This window comes from Zootoca vivipara, chromosome 3 (genome assembly GCF_965207765.1).
Source record: "Zootoca vivipara chromosome 3, rZooViv2.hap1.1, whole genome shotgun sequence".
NCBI classification, from domain to species: Eukaryota; Metazoa; Chordata; class Lepidosauria; order Squamata; family Lacertidae; genus Zootoca; species Zootoca vivipara.
In genome coordinates this window covers 34,070,547-34,091,732 of record NC_142586.1, presented here as the reverse complement: position 1 = coordinate 34,091,732, position 21,186 = coordinate 34,070,547, and the positions used below count along the sequence as shown (strand labels likewise).

At 41.7% G+C, this 21,186-nt stretch overlaps 2 protein-coding genes across 3 annotated transcripts in view; one reads left to right on the top strand and one right to left on the bottom strand.

The window, feature by feature from the left end:
* Positions 1-21,186, bottom strand: part of ADGRB3 (adhesion G protein-coupled receptor B3) — a 434,966-nt gene that overhangs the window by 236,172 nt on the left and 177,608 nt on the right. For both annotated transcript variants that reach the window (XM_035109688.3, XM_088665841.1), the window contains exons 8-10: positions 16,902-17,003; positions 16,182-16,288; positions 4,072-4,266 (exon numbers count right to left, since the gene is read on the bottom strand). In XM_035109688.3, the coding sequence (XP_034965579.1) occupies positions 4,072-4,266; positions 16,182-16,288; positions 16,902-17,003 (404 nt within the window). The remainder of the gene's footprint in view (positions 1-4,071; positions 4,267-16,181; positions 16,289-16,901; positions 17,004-21,186) is intronic.
* LOC118082342 (dynein light chain roadblock-type 2-like) lies at positions 476-821 on the top strand. Its single transcript, XM_088667441.1, is given in 2 exon segments — positions 476-687; positions 690-821. Coding segments are annotated over 2 exon segments (291 nt in total). The 5' UTR covers positions 476-516; the 3' UTR covers positions 810-821.

The window sequence follows — 21,186 nt, the reverse complement described above, 5'->3', positions numbered from 1 at the left end:
AAGAGGTGGACAATAGGTGAATTATCTCTCAGCCTTTCTGTTAGACTGATGATTTGGGATGCTATGTGGAGTCAAATATGTGGCTTGGTATTTGGGTCTCAGATCCAAACTCTTATCTTGTACTCAATTTTGGGGGTACACGTCTTCTCTTTCAGCCTCACAATACTATCTATGAAAATAGGTATTTAGTTGCAGCAGCAAATTTTGACTAGCAAGGCCACCACTTTCTCAAATTTCAGGCCTGAAAAGCTGGTGGACCACTCAGGTTACTCCTTTTTAAGACCAGAGTTGCAATATGTTTTAACCATGCATTTTAATTGTTTGCAAAGAATTAAGACAAACAACACTGGTACAAAGTAAATGCTTTGTGACTTCAATTAAATATTTAGCAGATATTTATTCAAATCAATTTGAGGCATTGCTTGGGCACTCAGAAGTTTGGTACAACTCGTGAGATGCTTAGGAAACTGGAGGGCTCCTGAAGCGCTGCCGCCTTTGAGCCTTCCCAGCTGAGCCATGGCAGAGGTAGAAGAAACTTTAAAGAGGATCCAGTCACATAAAGGAGTTATTGGAACTATTGTTGTAAATGCAGGAGGCATCCCAATCAGAACCACTCTCGACAACACAACTACAGTACAATACGCTTGTCTCCTTCATCAGCTCACGATGAAAGCAAAAAGCACAGTGAGAGAGATATCGATCCCCAGACTGATCTAACCTTTCTCAGGATTAGATCAAAGAACCATGAAATCATGGTCGCCCCAGATAAGGAATATCTTCTGATCGTTATCCAAAATCCTTGTGAATAGACCATCCACACCAATTTTTATGAGAACTGTGCTACAATTTTAAAATAACGTTTACTACAGATATATAAAGTCATAACATACCACTAAGAAACATTTTCAGTAACTTGTTAGGAAGTTTGCAAGCTAAAATCTCTCATGTGTGCAAATGCATTGTATTTTTAACTAAATTAATGAAAATGTGTGTCTAACTGCTTAAAGGATCAGGGATGATGGGAATTGTTGTCCAAAACATCTGGAGGGCCAAAGTTTGGGGGTGACTGCATCAGCAGATCAAGGGAAGTGATAGAACCACTCTATTCTGCCTTAGTCAGACCACGCTTGGAATACTGTGTCCAATTCTGGGCCCCACAATTTAAGAAGGATGTTGTCAAGCTGGAATGGGTGCAGAGGAGGGCAACCAAGATGATCCAGGGCCTGGAAACTAAGCCTTATGAGGAGCGCTTGAAGGAGCTGGGTATGTTTAGCCTGGAAAAGAGGAGACTGAGAAGAGATATGATAGCCATCTTCAAATATCTTAAGGGCTGTCACATGGAGGAGGGAGCATGTTTGTTTTTTCCTGCTCTGGAGGGTAGGACTCGGACCAATGTCTTCAAGTTGCAAGAAAGGAGATTCTGACTAAACATTTGGAAAAAACTTTCTGACAGTAAGAGCTGTTCAGCAGTGGAACAGACTCCCACAAGAGGTGGTGGACTCTCATTCCTTGGATGTTTTTAAACAGGCTGGATGGCCATTTGTCATGGATGCTTTAGCTGAGATTCCTGAATTGCAGGAGTTGGACTAGAGGACCCCCAGGATCCCTTCCAACTCTAAGATTCTATGATTCCATGTCAGAAAAACAAAAACAAACCACAATGTGGGCCAGTGTTAAATACATGCTCAACATTCGACTTTGGGATACAGTAGGGTGCTGCAGAAACAACACTGCAAATGTGTTCATATTTGTATAGTTTCAGATCCTGGGTTTATCAAGAAGGCCAGCATCAAGATAGCAGTTGTCTTCAGGTAGGTTTGATGAGTTGTGGGTTAAGAACATGCAATCCTGCATCCAGCCACGTGTAAACAAACCAGCACATATAATAATTTATTATTTGTACCCCACCCATCTGGCTGAGTCTCCCCAGCTACTCTGGGCGGCTCCCAATCGAGTGTTAAAACAATACAGCATTAAATATTAAAAACTTCCCTAAACAGGGCTGCCTTCAGATGTCTTTTAAATAATAATAATAATAATAATAGCTGTATTAGCCCCTGCAGTGTCATTTTTTTTGCCATTGTAGAAAGAAAGTTTGCATCAAGGAGGTATTGGGGGGACTTTCTTGCTTACTTAAAAAGCCCTAAACTCTCAATGACAGAAAAACTCTTAAACTACAGAAAATAGTCAAAATAATGTCACTTCTGTGCTGGATGGACATGCAAATTTCTGTGGTTTTTTTTAAAGGAAAAGATTGCCATAGGAAGCTGAGTACAGGAAACCCAGAAAAATGCAGTCCATTTATGCAAAGTTATTAGCCGGCATAAAGTTCTTTCCCCTCATAGACTTCAATTAAAGTCACACTGCTATCATCTAATTAAAATAATTTATTGTCGTAGCAGACAGTTGCATGATCTGTTCCGAGAAGCTTAATGGATGGTCATTTTATTTATTTATTCCCTTAAATTAATATCCTTCCTTTCTTCCATCATGAGACCCAAGGCTGTGTACATATGGTTCCCAAGCAATCACCCATGCACACATTGACTAGATGCAGACCTGCTTAATTTCAGCAAATTGGTGGTCTCATGTGCCTTCAGGTTATATCCTGGGACCACCAGACACTAGCGTTCACAGCCATTCTTACTACTTAACATTCTGCTTTAGGTTTTGATACAGGAGGTGTGCTTAAGAAAGATTATGTCTCTTGTGATTAGCTAAATTGATACAAGAAATGGCTCTCGGTGGCTACTATTCAGGATGGCTTTGCGCCACCAGCAAGATCAGAGGCAGCGCGTCTCTGAATACCAGTCACCAGGGAAGAGCAGTGTGAGAAGGCTATTGCCTTCATGTGCCTGTTTGTGAGCTTCCCACTGGCATCCCATTGGCCACTGCAGGAAACAGAATGTTGGAAAAGAGAAGCTTTGGGGCTTATCTTAAATTCTTCTCATGCTCCCCACAGTTGCTTTTTAAATTTTATTTTAAGGATGAGCATAACTACTATCCTCTCTGTCTGGGTCTGACTGTACAGTTGAGTTAAAGTAGCCTTTGTTGTCTTTTCTTTTAACACTAATTAGGATGTGGCTTTATCAGATTGAAGTACCTAGGATATATGGTGTCAAATTAACGATGTTGTCATTGTTATGTTTGCTTTTGTTGCAGCCTAAATGCCTGATACAAAGACTTTCTGAATCAGCACATATGTTCAGGAGGTGGTGCACTTCCAGCTATCTCATAGCTCAGTGTGATAAAACAATTAATTGTGCTGGCATTGCAACCAATTGAGTCTGTATTGAAGGAAGGTATGCCAGTTACAGAGCATCAATTTCTTATCAAATATTACATGTGAGCAATAATGAAAACAGTTATGCCTTAATCCTAGTGGCCATTCACTACATAGTGAATGTAAAAACAGAATGTGGAACGTAGAAACAGATTTCACGTTACTGCCAAAGCTGAGCTCTCCTACTCTCCTCTCCTGCATTGGTCATGCTATCTGGGGCAGATGGGAGTTGTAGTCCAAAACAGATGGAGGGCACCATATTGAAGAAGACTGATCTAGTCCAATGTTTGGTCCAGTGGAAGCAGCTCTCAGGCAGATCTCAAGCAGCTGTTCTCCTCACCAAAGATCATTTTAACTGGAGATGGCAAGGACATTCTACTTACTTAGCTATGGCTACTTAAAAGGTAAAGGGACCCCTGACCATTAGGTCCAGTTGCAGACGACTCTGGGGTTGTGACGCCCATCTCGCTTTACTGGTTGAGGGAGCTGGCGTACAGCTTCCAGGTCATGTGGCCAGCATGACAAAGCTGCTTCTGGCGAACCAGAGCAGCACACGGAAACGCTGTTTACCTTCCCGCTTGGAGCAGTACCTATTTATCTACTTGCACTTTGACGTGCTTTCAAACTGCTAGGTTGGCAGGAGCTGGGACCGAGCAACAGGAGCCCACCCTGTCACAGAGATTCGAACCGCCGACATTCTGATCAGCAAGCCCTAGGCTCTGTGGTTTAACCCACAGCGCCACCTGTGTTATAGCACTTAGCTATGCTCTATTACTAGTTTCACTTACCTGGACACCATCAGAAGCTGGAATGTAGCTTGCTCTTTTAAATGTATCTGTAACATTTCTGAGAATTTCCACAGAAACCAAGAGATCCCCGGCATAAAAATTCTTCCTCTGAGTTAAATCCAGAAGGGTCTTCGTCACCTGAGACATTCCTTCACCTGCCAGCGTCCTCTGTCCTTTTGCAAGATGTTCTTTAATCTGTGAAAGTTAAAACAGTGTGAGAAATATTAGAACCTACTTTACTAAATAGTCCCAGACTCATCACCAAATGAACTTGAGAGATTGCTATGATGACATTCTAAAGAAACTGGAATAATTTACAGCTTAGCCATGATGTCAATTTTACATAGGATGTCATGAAACACATTTAGGGGGGAATAAGAGAGCTACTTCTTAATTTTTCCATAAAGAAATATGCTGGGCCAGAGTAAACTACTGAGTTGGAGAATCTGGAGGCATGTTATTAAATACACACACACACACACACACACACACACACACACACACACACACACACATACAAAAAACCCCACACACAGCTGCAGTCATTATACTTAGCTTTCATATACTTTTTTGTATGAGAACTTCAGACACATTACATTGCCAGACTACATAAATAACCACTTTATGAGAGCAATCTACATTCTATTCAAGTCACTGGCAAAACCTTGATTTATAGGTTCTTCTGTATTTTGATGCCTTAGAGATAAGAGTGTCTCTCTGAAAAGAGCATCACAATAGAATGTGGCTGTTTCAGGCTCACTATGTTTTTGAGCGATTTATCCCTAAAGATGAGCAACCAATAGGTTTCAAGCTTGTTAAAATTTATTTTGGCATAATAAACTCTAATTTGCACACATGGTTTTGCGGGATGTTAAATCCCATTCCCGTCAGTCTCCGGGTGACATTCATATGCTTCTTCTTTTCTTGTTCTCCTGTTTGTTTGGATTGTGTGGCCTAATCCATTTGAAGAATACAAAAGGAAGCTACTTCAGGGTATGGGACTGGGTTTGGTGTCCGATGCTACCACAGTTCTTATGACTGGTAGCTGTAGGTTTATATGTATTATTTGTAGTATTTATTACTTACTTTACATGTATATCCCAAGGCAATGTACCAAATATAATAAAATCAGTTTAAAATAGTTGCAGAAGAGACAGAAGAGTTTAAAAACTATACAAAACAAATACCTAGTCATCCAGTTGTGAAAGCCTGACATAGGGTAAATGTTGAGAACAAAGGGAACCGGTTCCCATGGAAAGACAAAATCTATGAATCACTATATCCATATGCAGAATTTATGGGGACCGTCTATTACACTTTTCTCCTTAGCTGCCAGTTGGTGCAAATCCATTAGTTTCATCTGCCCCTTAAGCCAAGTCAATAGATATATTACAGCATGCAGCAGGGGGATGTTACAAAGCCAGCATATTGCTTTTTGTACATAAGTAAAAATGAAAAGTGAAAGATGCCCTCCTAAAGAGCAAATGATAAAAGATAAATGGCTTCAGAGAGATGCATGCCACAATAGCCTCCATAAAAAATGGCAGCCATCACTTTTTAAACAACCACCTTCAACTTATTTTATCACTCCTTACAACTATCAAGAAAGGGTCCCAATACTTTGAGGAAAAATGCTCAAATGGGCCCAGGGAGAGGCAGGATGGAGAACAAGCTCATGGGGACTGCCATCTCTCCCTAATCGGTTTTGTAAATACCTAAGGCAAATGCTATGGTCCATGGGGTCACGAAGAGTCGGACACGACTAAACGACTAAACAACAACAACAAGGCAAATGCCAAGATTTTTTTGCCTGTGAAAATAGTTTCCTGCACAAATCCTTCCATATTGCTATACAGTGTTGAGCTCTGTGTTTGTCTGTCTGTAGGCTCTGACCATAGCGAGTTGCATAAGGAGTGCATAATCTGTTCAAATCTGGCACGGAAATGAACTTGAAACCAGAGGTAGAATCAAACACTGCACTCTTCTGATTGTTCCATCAGTGCAGGCCTTTTGGCTTGTCAGATGGAACAATCACCCCCCCCCCCCCGGTTCTAGGAGCTCTCCTGATCCCCTCCCCAACTCAATTTCAGGGGACACAGGGACATGGTATGAAACCCCATTGTGTAAGTGGAACTTTTCATAAGTTGAATCCTGACCTGTGTGTTTTATTTTGTGATCAACCATGACAAGCGTGTCTGCTGCAAGTTTATTAACCATTCTTCACATACTCCATATACTACAATATCATTCCATAAAGTGGTCTTTAGATCACGTCTGGGGAACTTGTGTTCCTCCAGATGTTGCTGGACAACAGCTCCCAACATTCCTGATCACTGGCCAGGACAACATCTGGAGGTCTTTATGTTAGCCATCCCTGCTTTAGACTGAAGGTACTATTAGAGTGATTTGGTAAGAATAATCTGGGCTCAGATGGATGGCTTCCCTTTGTAAAGTGAGGCAAATATGTGTTGTGTTCCAAACTACAAAAAGGAGAAGTTGTTACTTGATATATATTTTGACTGAGATTCTGATTATAACTCAACTTCTTGTAGTTGTCAGGTTAATGTGTAGGGGGTGGGGAAGCTTACATTGCTGAAGAAAGTTGCTCTGGTCGACAGTGCTATTCTTCCTATGTGAAGGTCATATTTTAGTGCACTCACATGCAGGCTTATTAAGATGCAGTTTATGAGCCACAAGATGGTGGAATAAAGGAGCTGTTAAAGTGGCACTTCAGCTGCCGTCTCACAATAGATGTGCATATTGGAAAATTGGCTTTCATTAGTTAGTGGACATGGATCTGGGATCCAGAGCGCCCTATTTTTGCTGAAACACAGTAGGCTACATGGTGTAAAGTTGGAAACCAAAAGTGCAGTGTACAGCTACTTCTTTTCCAGTTTACTATAGCTACTAAAAACCAAAGCGGGTTGGTGGGGTACAGTAAGGCTGTAAGGAAATATCACAAGGATTGTGAATGGGTGTAACTATACTTACTTTGAAACCTTTGCAGATTGATATGGATGTTAAGGATTCATTAGTAATTTGATGTGGGTCCTTCAGGTTAAATAATTTAATTATTTAATACATAAAATTCATACGTCACTTAGTTGACAGAAGAAAACCTCAAAATCATACTTGAAAACAAAATACTGAAAATACAGATTAAAATTACATCAACAATGTCAGGGCTCCCTGGCTGGGTCAGGGTTGAGAAAGTTGCCAAAGTAGTAGAGATCCAACATCGGTTCTCCCTCCCTCCCTCCGTCCCTCATTCTCTCTCTCTCTCTCTCTCTCTCTCTCTCTCTCTCTCTCTCTCTCTCTCTCTCTCTCTCTCTCCCACCTACCCACCCACATCCTATGTCATCCTCCCAGGGGTCACAGGATTGCACCCTATAGGGCTGTGTTCAACAGTCATTCTACTTACACAGAGTGAACCCATTTAAATGAATGGACCTTACTTTAATTTCAGTGGGTCTGCAAACCTTTGAGCGGTATTTGTTATGTAAATTTTGTTGTATGTAGTAGAATATATCTATATCTATATCTATATCTATATCTATCTTATCTATCTATCTATCTATCTATCTATCTATCTATCTATAACACAAAGAAGAATAACAGAGTGTTCCAACAATTCAACAATAAACAATGAAGCACGGCCAGGTATATGGTAAGAAAATCTGTCCATATGTGATGGATGCTTTAGTTGAGATTCTTGCATTGCAGGGGTTGGGAATAGATGACCCTTGGGCTCCCTTCCAACTCTACAATTCTATAATTCTATAAAATTCCGCATGTAGTAGAATTATTACAAAATTTATTTCTCTATTGTGTTTGGTATAGAATTATTCCTGTGAAATATATCTACTGCTTAGTTTCAAGAATTGACCTACTTTGTCTGGCTTTGGGTGAAACCACTAGCTGCTGCTGCATAACTTCCTTAGGTTTTGTGGTTTTTACATATATGTACATATATGTTCTTACTATTTTTGTTGTACATTTTCTCAAGTCTTCACCTTGCGAAGGTAATTTTGGAAAAATGTATAAAATAAATATAAATGAAGCAGAAAAATTGAAGCACATAGGATTTGTAGCACTAAGAGGTACAATATTCATCAGAAAGCAAGGGCAGATAGAGCAAATGGAGTAGATACACCTCTGGAAATAGTTTCATTTTTAAAATTCTCCCCATGTTTGCTTTATAGCATTCATTCTTTTCTCTAAATACTGCAATTGTCGCCGATTAAACCTGCTGACACTGGGATGCTGTGTGAACAATTTGGCTGCTGCTGGTGCTTAACCATGGGCCATGGCTTTAAGATTTTTGTGTTCTGCCTTTACGTAATGTAAATTGACAAGAGAAAAAAAAATCAAAGGAAAGGAGAATGAGGTCTCCGAGAAAGCTAGTGACACGTGCATGCACACACAGAGCGACAGAGATATTATAGCCAGCAGTTAAATTGCATGGGTCTTCTCATTCAAGGAACTAAGACTTTGGGTTTTAAACAGCAAGTGTTCTTCAAATGAACCCTGTTTTTTTGAAACTGTGTCATGGCACTTGGTTTTCATCTCAATATTGGTATCTCTAGCTACAGATATACTGTATGTTTTGCAAACATTAAATTACATTTGTTGTGCTGCAATGTATCTCAAATTATGGCTGAGAATTAAAATTCTATCGTTTCATGTTCACCAGAGGCATAGTACCTGCGTGTGGAGGAGTTCCTCCCCCTGCCACTCTCCCTATGTGAGCAAAGGAATATTCATGCAGGCAGAATTACGGGCCATATTGGGGAATGGGAAGTGTGCACACATTCACCATATTCCCACTGATACTTTTCTCATCTGTTCAGAGCAAGTTCATTGTTCCCTAAAGAACAGTAAGGGGAAAAGATGGGTGGGGGTATGTGAGACTTTGTGTTGGTGGCAATATAGGATGGATAAAAAACAGGGCTCTGTTGAGCCTATGGTAATCCTGTCAACGTGTCTGGATTGTGTCCATACTTTTTTTCTTTCCATACTGAATGTAACAAATAAGAAAAGAAAAATAAGAAAGCTTAACAGAGTACAGAACTGAAGACACAAGGTGAATACAGGGTTGTTGTTTCTTTAAGCACAAAAATGCAAAATTCAAGCAATTTCTTCTCTTCAGCATCCACGTGATAGTTTTAAAAAGGTATGCATGGCTTGTTGCGTAAGTCATTCATTAATTGGATGCTACAAGAATAGAATCATAATTCCCGAACTATTACACAAAAAGCATTGTGGCATGGAGATATACGATTTTGTTTCCAATTGTTTCTTTCCACAAAATATTAAATGGCATAGATGCTTGATTAATTTTTTTGTATGTATCTTTGCATTCCTTGTTTTCATAGTAATTCGGGTGATGTACTCTCAGTTTTGCAGGAAGTAATTCTTATTTCGTGACAGGAAAAAGCTGAGGTGCTGGCCGCAGAGGGCAAGATGTAGACATTGCCCTTGTTTTATGTCTTGACTCCTCACGTAACTGAAGTTTATTTGCTGCTGAATTTCTCAGCGCCCTTGAAATGACAAGATGCTAACACCAGTGGAAATGGTAGTCAAACACTTCTCTGTGATGTGTGGCAACTAGAATATGCAGTCAGTTGGCTCCATACTCCCTGCACCTCCATTTCTGTGATAATCCCTTCCCACATTTTACCTCTTGCCGCTTCTGATAAAGAACCACCACTGAGCCCGCCCACCCCCCATCTGCATAGAACAGCTGATGTACTTTCAACTCATCCTGCGTCTAAATAAAAGTACAGTTCTTAGGAATTAACCTTTTGAAAAAGGCTAAAGAACATACACTTCAAAACAACCCCCCCCCATTATGCAAAATAAACAGTTGCAAACAAAATCCAGTGCTGGGAATTAGGATATCACAGTGCAATCAAACTTACCATCATCCTGCATTTAAGACAGAAGGTGGTCTAAAAGCCTCAAGAATACACAGGAATCAGAATTCAATGCAAAACATGCTGTTTAAGCTGTTTCTGTAGCAGAATAACGATAGGCATTTAGGAACCTGTTGGGTTTGGGGGATTCTACAACACCTAAGGTGGCCAGGTGAAAAAGATGAGCTTAATAGTTCCATATACTGTAAGGGGGGATTTCAGCAAGTGAAGCATGCATGGCAATCAGCTTCTGCTCACATGCCCTCTCTACACAACTATTAAAGGTGCAGAAGCCATGTCTTCTTCAACTGGCTACCCTAGCAACACAGCATAAATTGAATTTCCTGGTCCTCTGGCCAATATCTGGCAAGAAGAAGAGGAAGAAGAGTTTGGACTTGAAATCCTGCCTTTCACCCCCCCCCTTAAGGAGTCTCAAAGTGGCTAACAATCTCCTTTCCCTTCCTCCCCACAACAAACACTGTGAGGTGAGTGAGGCTGAGAGACTTTAGAGAAGTGTGACTAGCCCAAGGTCACCCAGCAGCTGCATGTGGAGGAGCGGAGACGCGAACCCGGTTCACCAGATTACGAGTCCACCTCTCTTAACCACTACACCACACTGGCTCTCTGAACAACTGGCAACTGAACAACGTGTATCTATCATATCTGGGAAATGCTCAGACTCCTGATGTAGGCTTCCTAGAACACCTCTCAAAGGAAAGATGTGGAGGGAAAGGAAGTATAAAGCAGTTACATTTATGTAGAATTTTGCACTGCAAAAAAAATGCCTTAGAGGCCAGAGGATGAACTCTGCATTTCCTTCTGCTCCTGTATCTCTTTTTGTCCCTTTCATTACACACAACATTAGTACACAGGTGCTAACTCTTGACCTCTAAAGTCTTTCATTGCAGGATGAAGTCTGGAAATAAATACTGCTGCAGCACAGGATTAGGAATAGCTGCTTGTTGCTGCTTTTGTGATAACAGAACACTCAGCATACATGAGGGGACAAGCTACTGCCTTGATGATTGCACACTTGCTGCCATGGCATTTTCCACGACTATGCCATGCAAGGCATAGTATATTTAACAACAAATGTGAAGTGTGGACAACAGGTGCAAACACCCTATGCATAAGTCTCCTTGAAACACTTCTCCCTGAATCATGTACAAGGACAAGCATTTGTAACCTTGGAAAAATGCCGCCTTTGTTGTAGCTGCAGCCTGCGCCTCCATAGAAAGGGATCATAGAATCATAGAGTTGGAAGAGACCACAAGGGCCATCCAGTCCAATCCCCTGACAAGCAGGAAACACCATCAAAGCATTCCTGACAGATGGCTGTCAAGCCTCCGCTTAAAGACCTCCAAAGAAGGAGACTCCACCACACTCCTTGGCAGCAAATTCCACTGTCGAACAGCTCTTACTGTCAGGAAGTTCTTCCTAATGTTTAGGTGGAATCTTCTTTCTTGTAGCTTGAATCCATTGCTCCGTGTCCGCTTCTCTGGAGCAGCAGAAAACAATCTTTCTCCCTCCTCTATACGACATCCTTTTATATATTTGAACATGGCTATCATATCACCCCTTAACCTTCTCTTCTCCAGGCTAAACATACCCAGCTCCCTAAGCCGTTCCTCATAAGGCATTGTTTCCAGGCCTTTGACCATTTTGGTTGCCCTCCTCTAGACACGTTCCAGCTTGTCAGTATCCTTCTTGAACTGTGGTGCCCAGAATTGGACACAGTACTCCAGGTGAGGTCTGACCAGATACAGTGGTACTATTACTTCCCTTGATCTAGATGCTATATGCCTATTGATGCAGCCCAGAATTGCATTGGCTTTTTTAGCTGCTGCATCGCACTGTTGACTCATGTCAAGTTTGTGGTCTACCTAGACTCCTAGATCCTTTTCACATGTACTGCTCTCAAGCCAGGTGTCACCCGTCCTGTATTTGTGCCTTTCATATTTTTTTTGCCCAAGTGTAGTACTTTACATTTCTCCCTGTTAAAATTCATCTTGTTTGCTTTGGCCCAGTTGTCAAATCTGTTAAGGTCATTTTGAAGTTTGATCCTGTCCTCTGGGGTATTAGCCACCCCTCCCAATTTGGTGTCATCTGCAAACTTGCTCAGGATGCCCTCAAGCCCATCATCCAAGTCATTGATAAAGATGTTGAATAAGACTGGGCCCAAGACAGAACCCTGTGGCACCCCACTAGTCACTTCTCCCCAGGATGAAGAGGAGCCATTGATGAGCACCCTTTGGGTTCGGTCAGCCAGCCAGTTACAAATCCACTGAATGGGGTTAAGCACAATATAGGGAATGGAGAGGAGATGGTTTTGGAACAAAAGCCAGTGGTAAAAATAACGAGCTTTTGCAGAGAGTGGATGACCATCATTCCAAATTCAAATCCATTTAAAATAAATAATAATAATAATAATAACTTTAGGCTGACTCCTTTTTAATAAACTGTCTGGGGAAGGAATAAATTGTGAAAGAGGAAGCCTTTCATTCCCGGTTTCAGAACACTCATTTCGCCGAGGAAGAGAGAGACTGGATGATATGCGGCCCTTGTAATATAATTTGAAAAAAATTGAAATCAGCTCTAATGAGCTGCAGCTGAAGCAAATCATTATTCACCTCAGAGTTCTTTTGATCAAATTACATTTCATCTCAGCATTTGCAAGAATGTGAGGCAAGAGTGAAAGCAAAATTATGGCATGAACTTGTAAGGAGCAGAGAAGTCCTATCTATCTATCTATCTATCTATCTATCTATCTATCTATCTATCATCTATCTATCTATCTATCTATCTATCTATCTATCTATCATCTAGAGATACCTTCATGGCTCCCAATATGTCAGGCTGAGATATAGCTTCGACCAAGAAGATAAATGTTGTATGTCCTTCCAGACTATCTAGAGTTTACAGATATGCCCATTTTCTTTCTAATTGTTTATCACCTTTAGGTTATAGTTGGCCAGTTTGGATGTGACGTTCCTAGCATCCTAAGCCATAGTTGATTAAGGCAGGAATGAGCCTCAGGTCCATGTGCTCCCCTCACCCATATTGCCTTGCTCCTTTCCCTCAAATTATTCTTTATGGTGCTATGAACCTGGCCTCTTTGAACCATGGTTCCTCATTACATCCAACTGCAGGATGGGGAACTATAATTTAATGATGGGTTTACTAAGCAGGTTCTTAAAGATGGATCAAACCAGGATCTAAGATCCAGCATTAAACCAGTTTCCCATTTGGGCCATAGTGGGGAACCATGGTTTAAAGAAAGCAGAACAACCATGTTGAAAGTGGCATGTTAGGGGAGGAATGAAGGAGGAACATGTGGAATTGGCCTTGTTCCCGGAAGCTGGGAACGTTGCATCCCAAAAGGCCTAATATTTGTCTATGTTTATTGCCTTGGAAGACAAATCCCAGAGTTTTGCATTTGAAAGCTGCAGTAGGATGAAAATGAAGACTAACACTGTAAAATGTATCATCATTATTACTACTACTAATAATTATAACCCCCCCTCCTCCTCCTCCTCCTCCTCCTGTAAAGGTAAAGGTAAAGGGACCCCTGACCATTAGGTCCAGTCGTGACCGACTCTGGGGTTGCACGCTCATCTCGCATTATTGGCCGAGGGAGCCGGCGAATAGCTTCCAGGTCATGTGGCCAGCATGACAAAGCCAATTCTGGCAAACCAGAGCAGCGCACGGAAACGCTGTTTACCTTCCCGCTGTAGCGGTTCCTATTTATCTACTTGCATTTTGATGTGCTTTCGAACTGCTAGGTTGGCAGGAGCTGGGACCGAGCAATGGGAGCTCACCCCGTCACAGGGATTCGAACCGCCGACCTTCTGATCAGCAAGCCCTAGGCTCTGTGGTTTAACCACAGCGCCACCTGGGTCTCAAAGGTAAAGGTAAAGGGACCCCTGACCATTAGGTCCAGTCGTGACCGACTCTGGGGTTGCGCGCTCATCTCGCATTATTGGCCGAGGGAGCCGGCGAATAGCTTCCAGGTCATGTGGCCAGCATGACAAAGCCACTTCTGGCGAACCAGAATCCTTCCTAAATCATAGCTGCCAAGTTTTCCCTTTTCTCGCGAGGAAGCCTATTCAGCATAATGGAATTTCCCTTAAAAAAAGGGATAACTTGGCAGCTTTGTCCTAAATGGAAATAGATAAATGCCTAACACCCAGAGAATTTAAAATGGGATTTAATTCTCCATTCATCTCCTGCAGGTTTGTCAGCCACTGAACTGACACAGGGATGGTGAATATGTTCCCCATTTCCTTCTAAGAAACAGCATATCTGATTAAGGCTGAAACTCAAAGCACACATAATTTCTTGACAGAGAATGCGGTAGTGACGAGCAATATATTAAAGAGGCTATAAACATCTGAAGAGCATGGGGTGGTGGCATATTGTAGCTACTACGCCCTCTAGCTTTCAATTCCATAGCCATGCATCTTTTCTGTAGAAGAAGAAGAAGACGACTTTGGATTTGATATCCCGCTTTATCACTACCCGAAGGAGTCTCAAAGTGGCTAACATTCTCCTTTCCCTTCCTCCCCCACAACAAACACTGTGAGGTGAGTGGGGCTGAGAGACTTCAGAGAAGTGTGACTAGCATAGCTGCCAAGTTATCCCTTTTTTAAAGGGATTTTCTTTTATGCTGAATAGGCTTCCTCGCGAGAAAAGGGAAAACTTGGCAGCTATGGTGACTAGCCAAGGTCACCCAGCAGCTGCATGTGGAGGAGCGGAGACGTGAACCCGGTTCCCCAGATTACGAGTCTACCGCTCTTAACCACTACACCACACTGGCTCTGTAGGAGTTTCCACATCATGGTCCAAATTCCACTATCATTCTGTAGCTTGCCATTACAGCCCTTGCCTGAGCACCAATGGAACTGAATGAAGAGAAATGCAAAATTGTCATCTGTTTACGCTCTCACAAGAAACAGAGAAATGCCTACATTTTGTAGTCAAAAATGTAGAAGTAAAATTAAGTAAAAACACTAGAGTGTACAGTGTCAGTTCCAAGTTTCAGGGGGTCTCTGAGCAAGCTGTTCTCAGTCAAGCCCCTTCCCTCGGACCACTACTGATTCACTTGCCCCCCTCCCTCAGCCCAGTCTGCATGGCTGCTCAAAGGACAAGGGTGAAGCAAAGAAAGACTTCTGTTTTCTCCCTCATCTTCCACCACCCGTTGCTGTTTATTTGCTCACTCATCAAGGAAGAGCAGCGTCAGGGCCAGAGAGCTCCAGAGGTTGGCAGCTGCCCTCCTGTTGGTGAATGGGCTTTGGCCCAATGCTGCCAATCCCTGCCACTGTCCCCTGGCTGTGTGCTTGCATTGGAGGTGAGGAAGAGGACCAACACATATCAGGATGAGCACCTTTCTGTTAATGAAACAGTACAAATATGAAGGGTAAAAAGAAATACGCCAAGAAAATATATTTCAGGGATATTTAAAGGGCACGTTTACTTGCAATGGATTTTTAAATTTTAATTTTTTTTTTTGCACCAACAAGCACTAGTGTCACCTTTTGCAAGGAACAAGTCCAAATAGTCATTCATAACCAGGGAAAATTAATTTGCATGCTATCTTTATAAGGCTTTTAATTAACTTTTGGAAAGCATCCGGCACTTCAACATGTGAAGCTAGCTACTGCTTTAGGGGTAGGTGTGTGTGTGTGTGTGTGTGTGTGTATCTCCTATGGTAATTTTCTGCTATCGTAGTTGTGCCCAGCCGAAGAGCAACATTTGAACAGAGAAAGATCCATCAGTGTCAATGATTTATCAGCATGCCATTAAAGTGCTGAATGAGTTATAAAATGTTGCACTGTAGCTCCAGTAAATCTAATTTATTCACTGTCACGTTTCCCAATAAACCTAAATATGTTCTTTGCCTTCCAGTCCCTATAAACATTTTATAAAGAGAGTAATGAAAAACCCAGAAACTCTGCAATGTTCTAACAGTTACAGGAACTCTGACGGTGATAAAAAAAAACACAAAGAGAGAAAAAGAAAGGTGGGAGGAAAATAAATTAAGTCTATTTGATTTTTTCCCCCATCTCCTTAGTAGTATTTCTGTCCTTTAAAACAGCAGATCTGACAGGAGAGCAAACAGTTAATCCCATTAATGCCAATGTTTTTTTTTTAGCAAGGAATAAGTAGAGCAAGTACTAAAGCTGGCTTTGCACCTACTGAATGCTGCAAGTGTCTGTACTCATTTGATATGCATCTAGCAAAGCTAGGTTGTTCCCAGAAGGCCACTCCATGAAGACTGAGAGAGCAGCGTCTGCTAGTGGTGCCTGTGAGTCACAAAGAATAGAGAGAGGAAAAGCATTTATGGAACAGAAACAACAGTCAGAGCCAAAGAAGCCCGGTCAGAATAATTCCATATTCTTTTCAGGCACACGCACACACAAATACAATTTCATGCAAGGAAGAATTAGCACCCATTCGTGTTTTTTTTTTCCCTGCAATGCTTGACCTTTAAAGCATTCTTTAATTTGAGAAGAGGGTGCCATAATTTCCAGCAAGCTGGCTCTACTATCTACTGTATCAATTACTGTCATTACTGTTTAATACATGGCTGCTAAGCGTGTAATATAGCAACTTAACACATTTCATCTAGAGGGTTAGTTAGGGTTTGGGGAAAACAATGAAAAGTCAGTCACAAAAACATTATGTTTTTTATTTCGAAAACGTGGGTTGAATCCAATGTTGCTCTTATGCAAAGTAGACCTACTGAAATTAATGGACATAATTAAATTCATTAATTGCAGTAGATCTGCTCTTTTTATAATGTACTTGGCTACAACCCCCTCTTATTCCGTCATACTCATATACATAGTTATAACTCCTTTTATTTTATAATGCTCATGCGTGCTGGATTTAAAAAAACAAACAAAATAAAAGTACCTGTAGCATTAAGAGGACACCGATTGAATGCGAGGTCCCCTGCTGGGGTCCTTTTCCAGACCATCGTTATCAAATAATCTTCAGGGCATATTTCATAAGGTGCTGTAATTAAAAAAAATGTGGAACATGAATAGAGCGTTTGACAAACATACATGCTCAAATATGTCCTTGAATTATGATAACGTCTCTTACTTGTTTGGATAGAAGACAGGTGTGTGTGTGTGTGTGTGTGTGTGTGTGTGTGTGTATGTGTGGAAACCTGTGACTTGTGTGTGGCTGGAATGTAGCATTGCTCCGCCCACTTGTGTCTTTGTCTCCACCCACACAACTGGTATACAGTCCCTGGAAAGTTCTTTGTGGGGGATTGTGGTGTTTGAGATGAAAAAAAAGTTCCCCATTCCTGGCACATGCTTTGGAGCCAGTTGATGCAACAGGCTACTGTGGCTATCCCTCCCGAGGTTTTATCCAGCGATCTGTGAGGGAGTGAGAGGGACCTCTCAAAGAGAAGGCCATCACCCAAACATACCATCATCAAACCATCACTTCAGGGTGTCTTGGGGAAGCAGGCCAATTAAACTGGTTTAATACTAAATTAAGACTGCAGTGTAAACAACTCTTGTTGTATCTGTATCTGTATCTCTCACCTCCCCTTCCCCCTCCACCAACAAGAGCAGAACACTTGGGCCCAACCCAATATTCTGAACATCCATTGTTGTGTGTCTATCTCATGCCTGGTTGTGCAGTCTTCATTGTTCATAGGTTCATGGACAACTATTTTGCTGTTCATATATTTATATGAGAAAGTACTTTGGCTTCTCAATACAACCTGCTTATTGAGTATTCATCCTGATTTACTTGCAAGGTGGTTCTAAGGCAGGCATCCCCAAACTGCGGCCCTCCAGATGTTTTGGCCTACAACTCCCATGATCCCCAGCTAACAGGACCAGTGGTCAGAGATGATAGGAATTGTAGTCCAAAACATCTGGAGGGCTGAAGTTTAGGGATGCCTGTTCTAAGGTAATGACCACTCCTCCTCATTTGCTCCTGATTTGTTTACACAGAGGTTATCTTTCTTCCTATCAATCATTGTAACACAGGTTTTTTTTGTGCTTTTCCCTGTCACTTTCCTAACCACAAAAGTCTGAGTTTTTTCAAAGTTGAATTTATTTTTTATTCCACTGCAGCAACTGAATCTGCTTTAAATCTACAAGTCTATATTTCCAGTATGTGACTGAATTCCTCCCACGAAACAGTAACAGCCTGGAGGCGACTCCTGTCTACTTGGAACAATTTGATTCTTACCATGAGGTTACAAACAAAATACATTTCATGGAAATGAGCAAGACCCCCCCGGTGGCAACAAGTTAGTGCCTTGACAAACATACCCTTGCAGCTGTTTCAGCGATGCCAATATGAAGTGCAAAAAATAGGTTGCTAAATACGCTTCAGCATCAGCTCTCTCAAATCTTAAGAAAGCTGACAGTGCCAGAAGAGCAAGAATATGTCTTAATGGCAAATGTTTAAGAGAAGGAGATGTTTTCATTTCATCTTAAGTGCTATAGAAAAAAATAATTCTAAAGTATTCTGTTCTTTTCCCCACAGGAGTGATTCATACTGAAGTCTTCTCTTACAGTAGCACTAGGGTATGGGTATAACTTGTGATGAGATATATTTATTAAATCTAATGGGTGGTATTCAACTAAGTTTTACTCAAACCAGACCCACTGAAATGAACGATAATGCTACAGAGTCTGCTGCTGATGCTAACACTGAGCCTCTCCCTTAATTGGAACAGCACATTACTGCATCTACAATCTCACAGCCAGCCTAATGTCTCATCTGAAAGAAGAGGGAAAATGTCCCAAATGATATGTCTCCATATTATAGATGTAGGAAAGATAGCACTCCATTTCAATATTTTGCTTTCTTTACCTAGTTTGGTATAGTCATCGTCAGAAACACGGCCAAGCATATCTTGCAGACTGCACCAGGTGGCTGCAATGTGCTCTGGAATACACCCTGCGATTGAGGCAGACCCTGGAACTGCATATGAGCAACAAAGTTTCCGCATGGACACCAGGACTACTGACATAACTGTACACATATACTGTACTGGATATATTCTGCTGGATTTTTACCCAAGTTTGCAGAGAGACATTAGGCAGCCAAATGCAGACACGCACCCTCAGTTAGTCCATAGGAATCGTGATACAAAGTATATTTTGACTCCCTCACTGCTGCATAAGCATAAAATATTCAAGGAAAGAGAAGAAATGGGCTAAAAGAGATATACATCAAGCTTATTTCTGCTTGCGAAAGCTTCATTGGCTCTTTTTGCTTGCTATCATTTGTCCATATTCAACTGCAGTTTCGGGAAACCAAAGCGACACAGATATCTTGGAGTCATGCCTCTGCTCATGCTTATTTGGGTCCAAGATAAAAGGGGGTAGCCGAACAACTCTTAACTAGGCTCCCTGATCAATGCACATCCTACGCCTGCCCCCCCCCGACTGAGGCCACTTCCACACATTCAAAGCCCTCCTATTCCACTTTTACTGCCATGGCTTTCCCCATAGAATCTGCAGAACCGTAGCTTGTAATTCATTCTGTGTCATATATCACTGCAGTGTTTCAACCTCCGCCACTGAATCTTCTTAATTCAAAAAGAAATCATAGCTGTACTTCAACAAACGTGTTGGTGGACCCGCTTCTTTAGGTTAGCGCCAAATCTGCTGAGCCATTGCATACATTAATTATCTATCTAATTAATTATTTCTATATTATGGGTAGTTCTCCCTGGCCCCCCGATTTGAGAAGCAGTTCTGTAAACTCTGTTCCTTACTTGACATATTTGTTTTGCTTCAAAATTAAGTGAAGCGTGAATAATGGCTTTTAAAATACCGTAAAAGTTAATAGAAGCTTTCAACCTCCAGAAAATATCACTGAAATTGAAAGATCCTGGGTTGGATCATGCCTGCTATGTAAACTGCATCGCAGAGTTCCATTGCAGTTACTACTTCTCGTTTTTGTTCGCTGCATTGCTATCTTCCTACCTTTGGGGGTAGAGGGAGATCAATATTTCACCCTTAGGGGGTTTAGAACCAAAAAAGGGACGCGGGTGGCGCTGTGGTCTAATCCACTGAGCCTCTTGGGCTTGCCGATCAGAAGGTTGGCGGTTCGAATCCCCACAACGGGGTGAGCTCCCGTTGCTCTGTCCTAGCTCCTGCCAACCTAGCAGTTCAAAAGCATGCCAGTTCAAGTAGATAAATAGGTTCTGATGTGGCGGGAAGTTAAACGGCGTTTCAATGCGCTCTGGTTTCCATTCACGGTGTTCCATTGCGCCAGAAGCGGTTTAGTCATGCTGGCCACATGACCCAGAAAGCTGTCCGTGGACATACGCCAGTTCCCTCGGCCTGAAAGCTGATGAGCTGAGAGATGAGCGCTGCAACCCCATAGTTGCCTTTGACTGGACTTAACCGTCCAGGGGTTCTTTACCTTTTTTTAAGAACCAAAAACCTCTTAAGTGTGCTTGTGGCTGCTTTAATGAATGGTGTCGCATGGCTCCCTTGTCTGTGCCTTTGACTGCAGCCCAGTTCTCTGTAATTTCTTATATGCTGGGAGCCAAGGTGAGTAATAGACATGCCTCTGAATTGGCTGTGTCTGTCTGTGAGGTGTTTGGGGGTCATGGCCAGCTCAGTCCCGGAGTGATGGACTGTGGCGGTGAGATCCTGTCTTTTTATCCCTTCTGTGGCTGCTCTGGTGTTGGGTTTCCCCCCTTTCTTCCTGGGCTGAGTACACATTGGCAATGGCTATAGCAACAGTGTATTTCTGGTACTAGTATAATGTGAGTTGTACAGGATTGCACCGTTAATCCAGGTGAAACTCTTCAACTATAACTTTTATGTAGCTATATGTCAATAATAACTGTGTCTGCATCAAGTCTTAAATTATTTATTCAGTCATATTCCACTTTTCCCACCATTAGGTGCTCAATGTGTTGATGCTAGTAATATGTGCAATTCCTATGAGCATCCTAATTGTGGCCTTGATTGAATCAAGACCATAGACTTAACTGGTGAACATCATCTACTATTTACAGTACATGTAACTTGTAGCAATCTTGGAAAATTGTATACTGTATGTTTGAAATATTTACTAGCTGTGAGAAATATTTTCCATGCTGTTCATCTGAAGCTCTTCTTATTGAAACAATTCACATTTGCCCTATGCTTTATTGAAAACTCTCTCTCTCTCTCTCTCTCTCTCTCTCTCTCTCTCTCTCTCT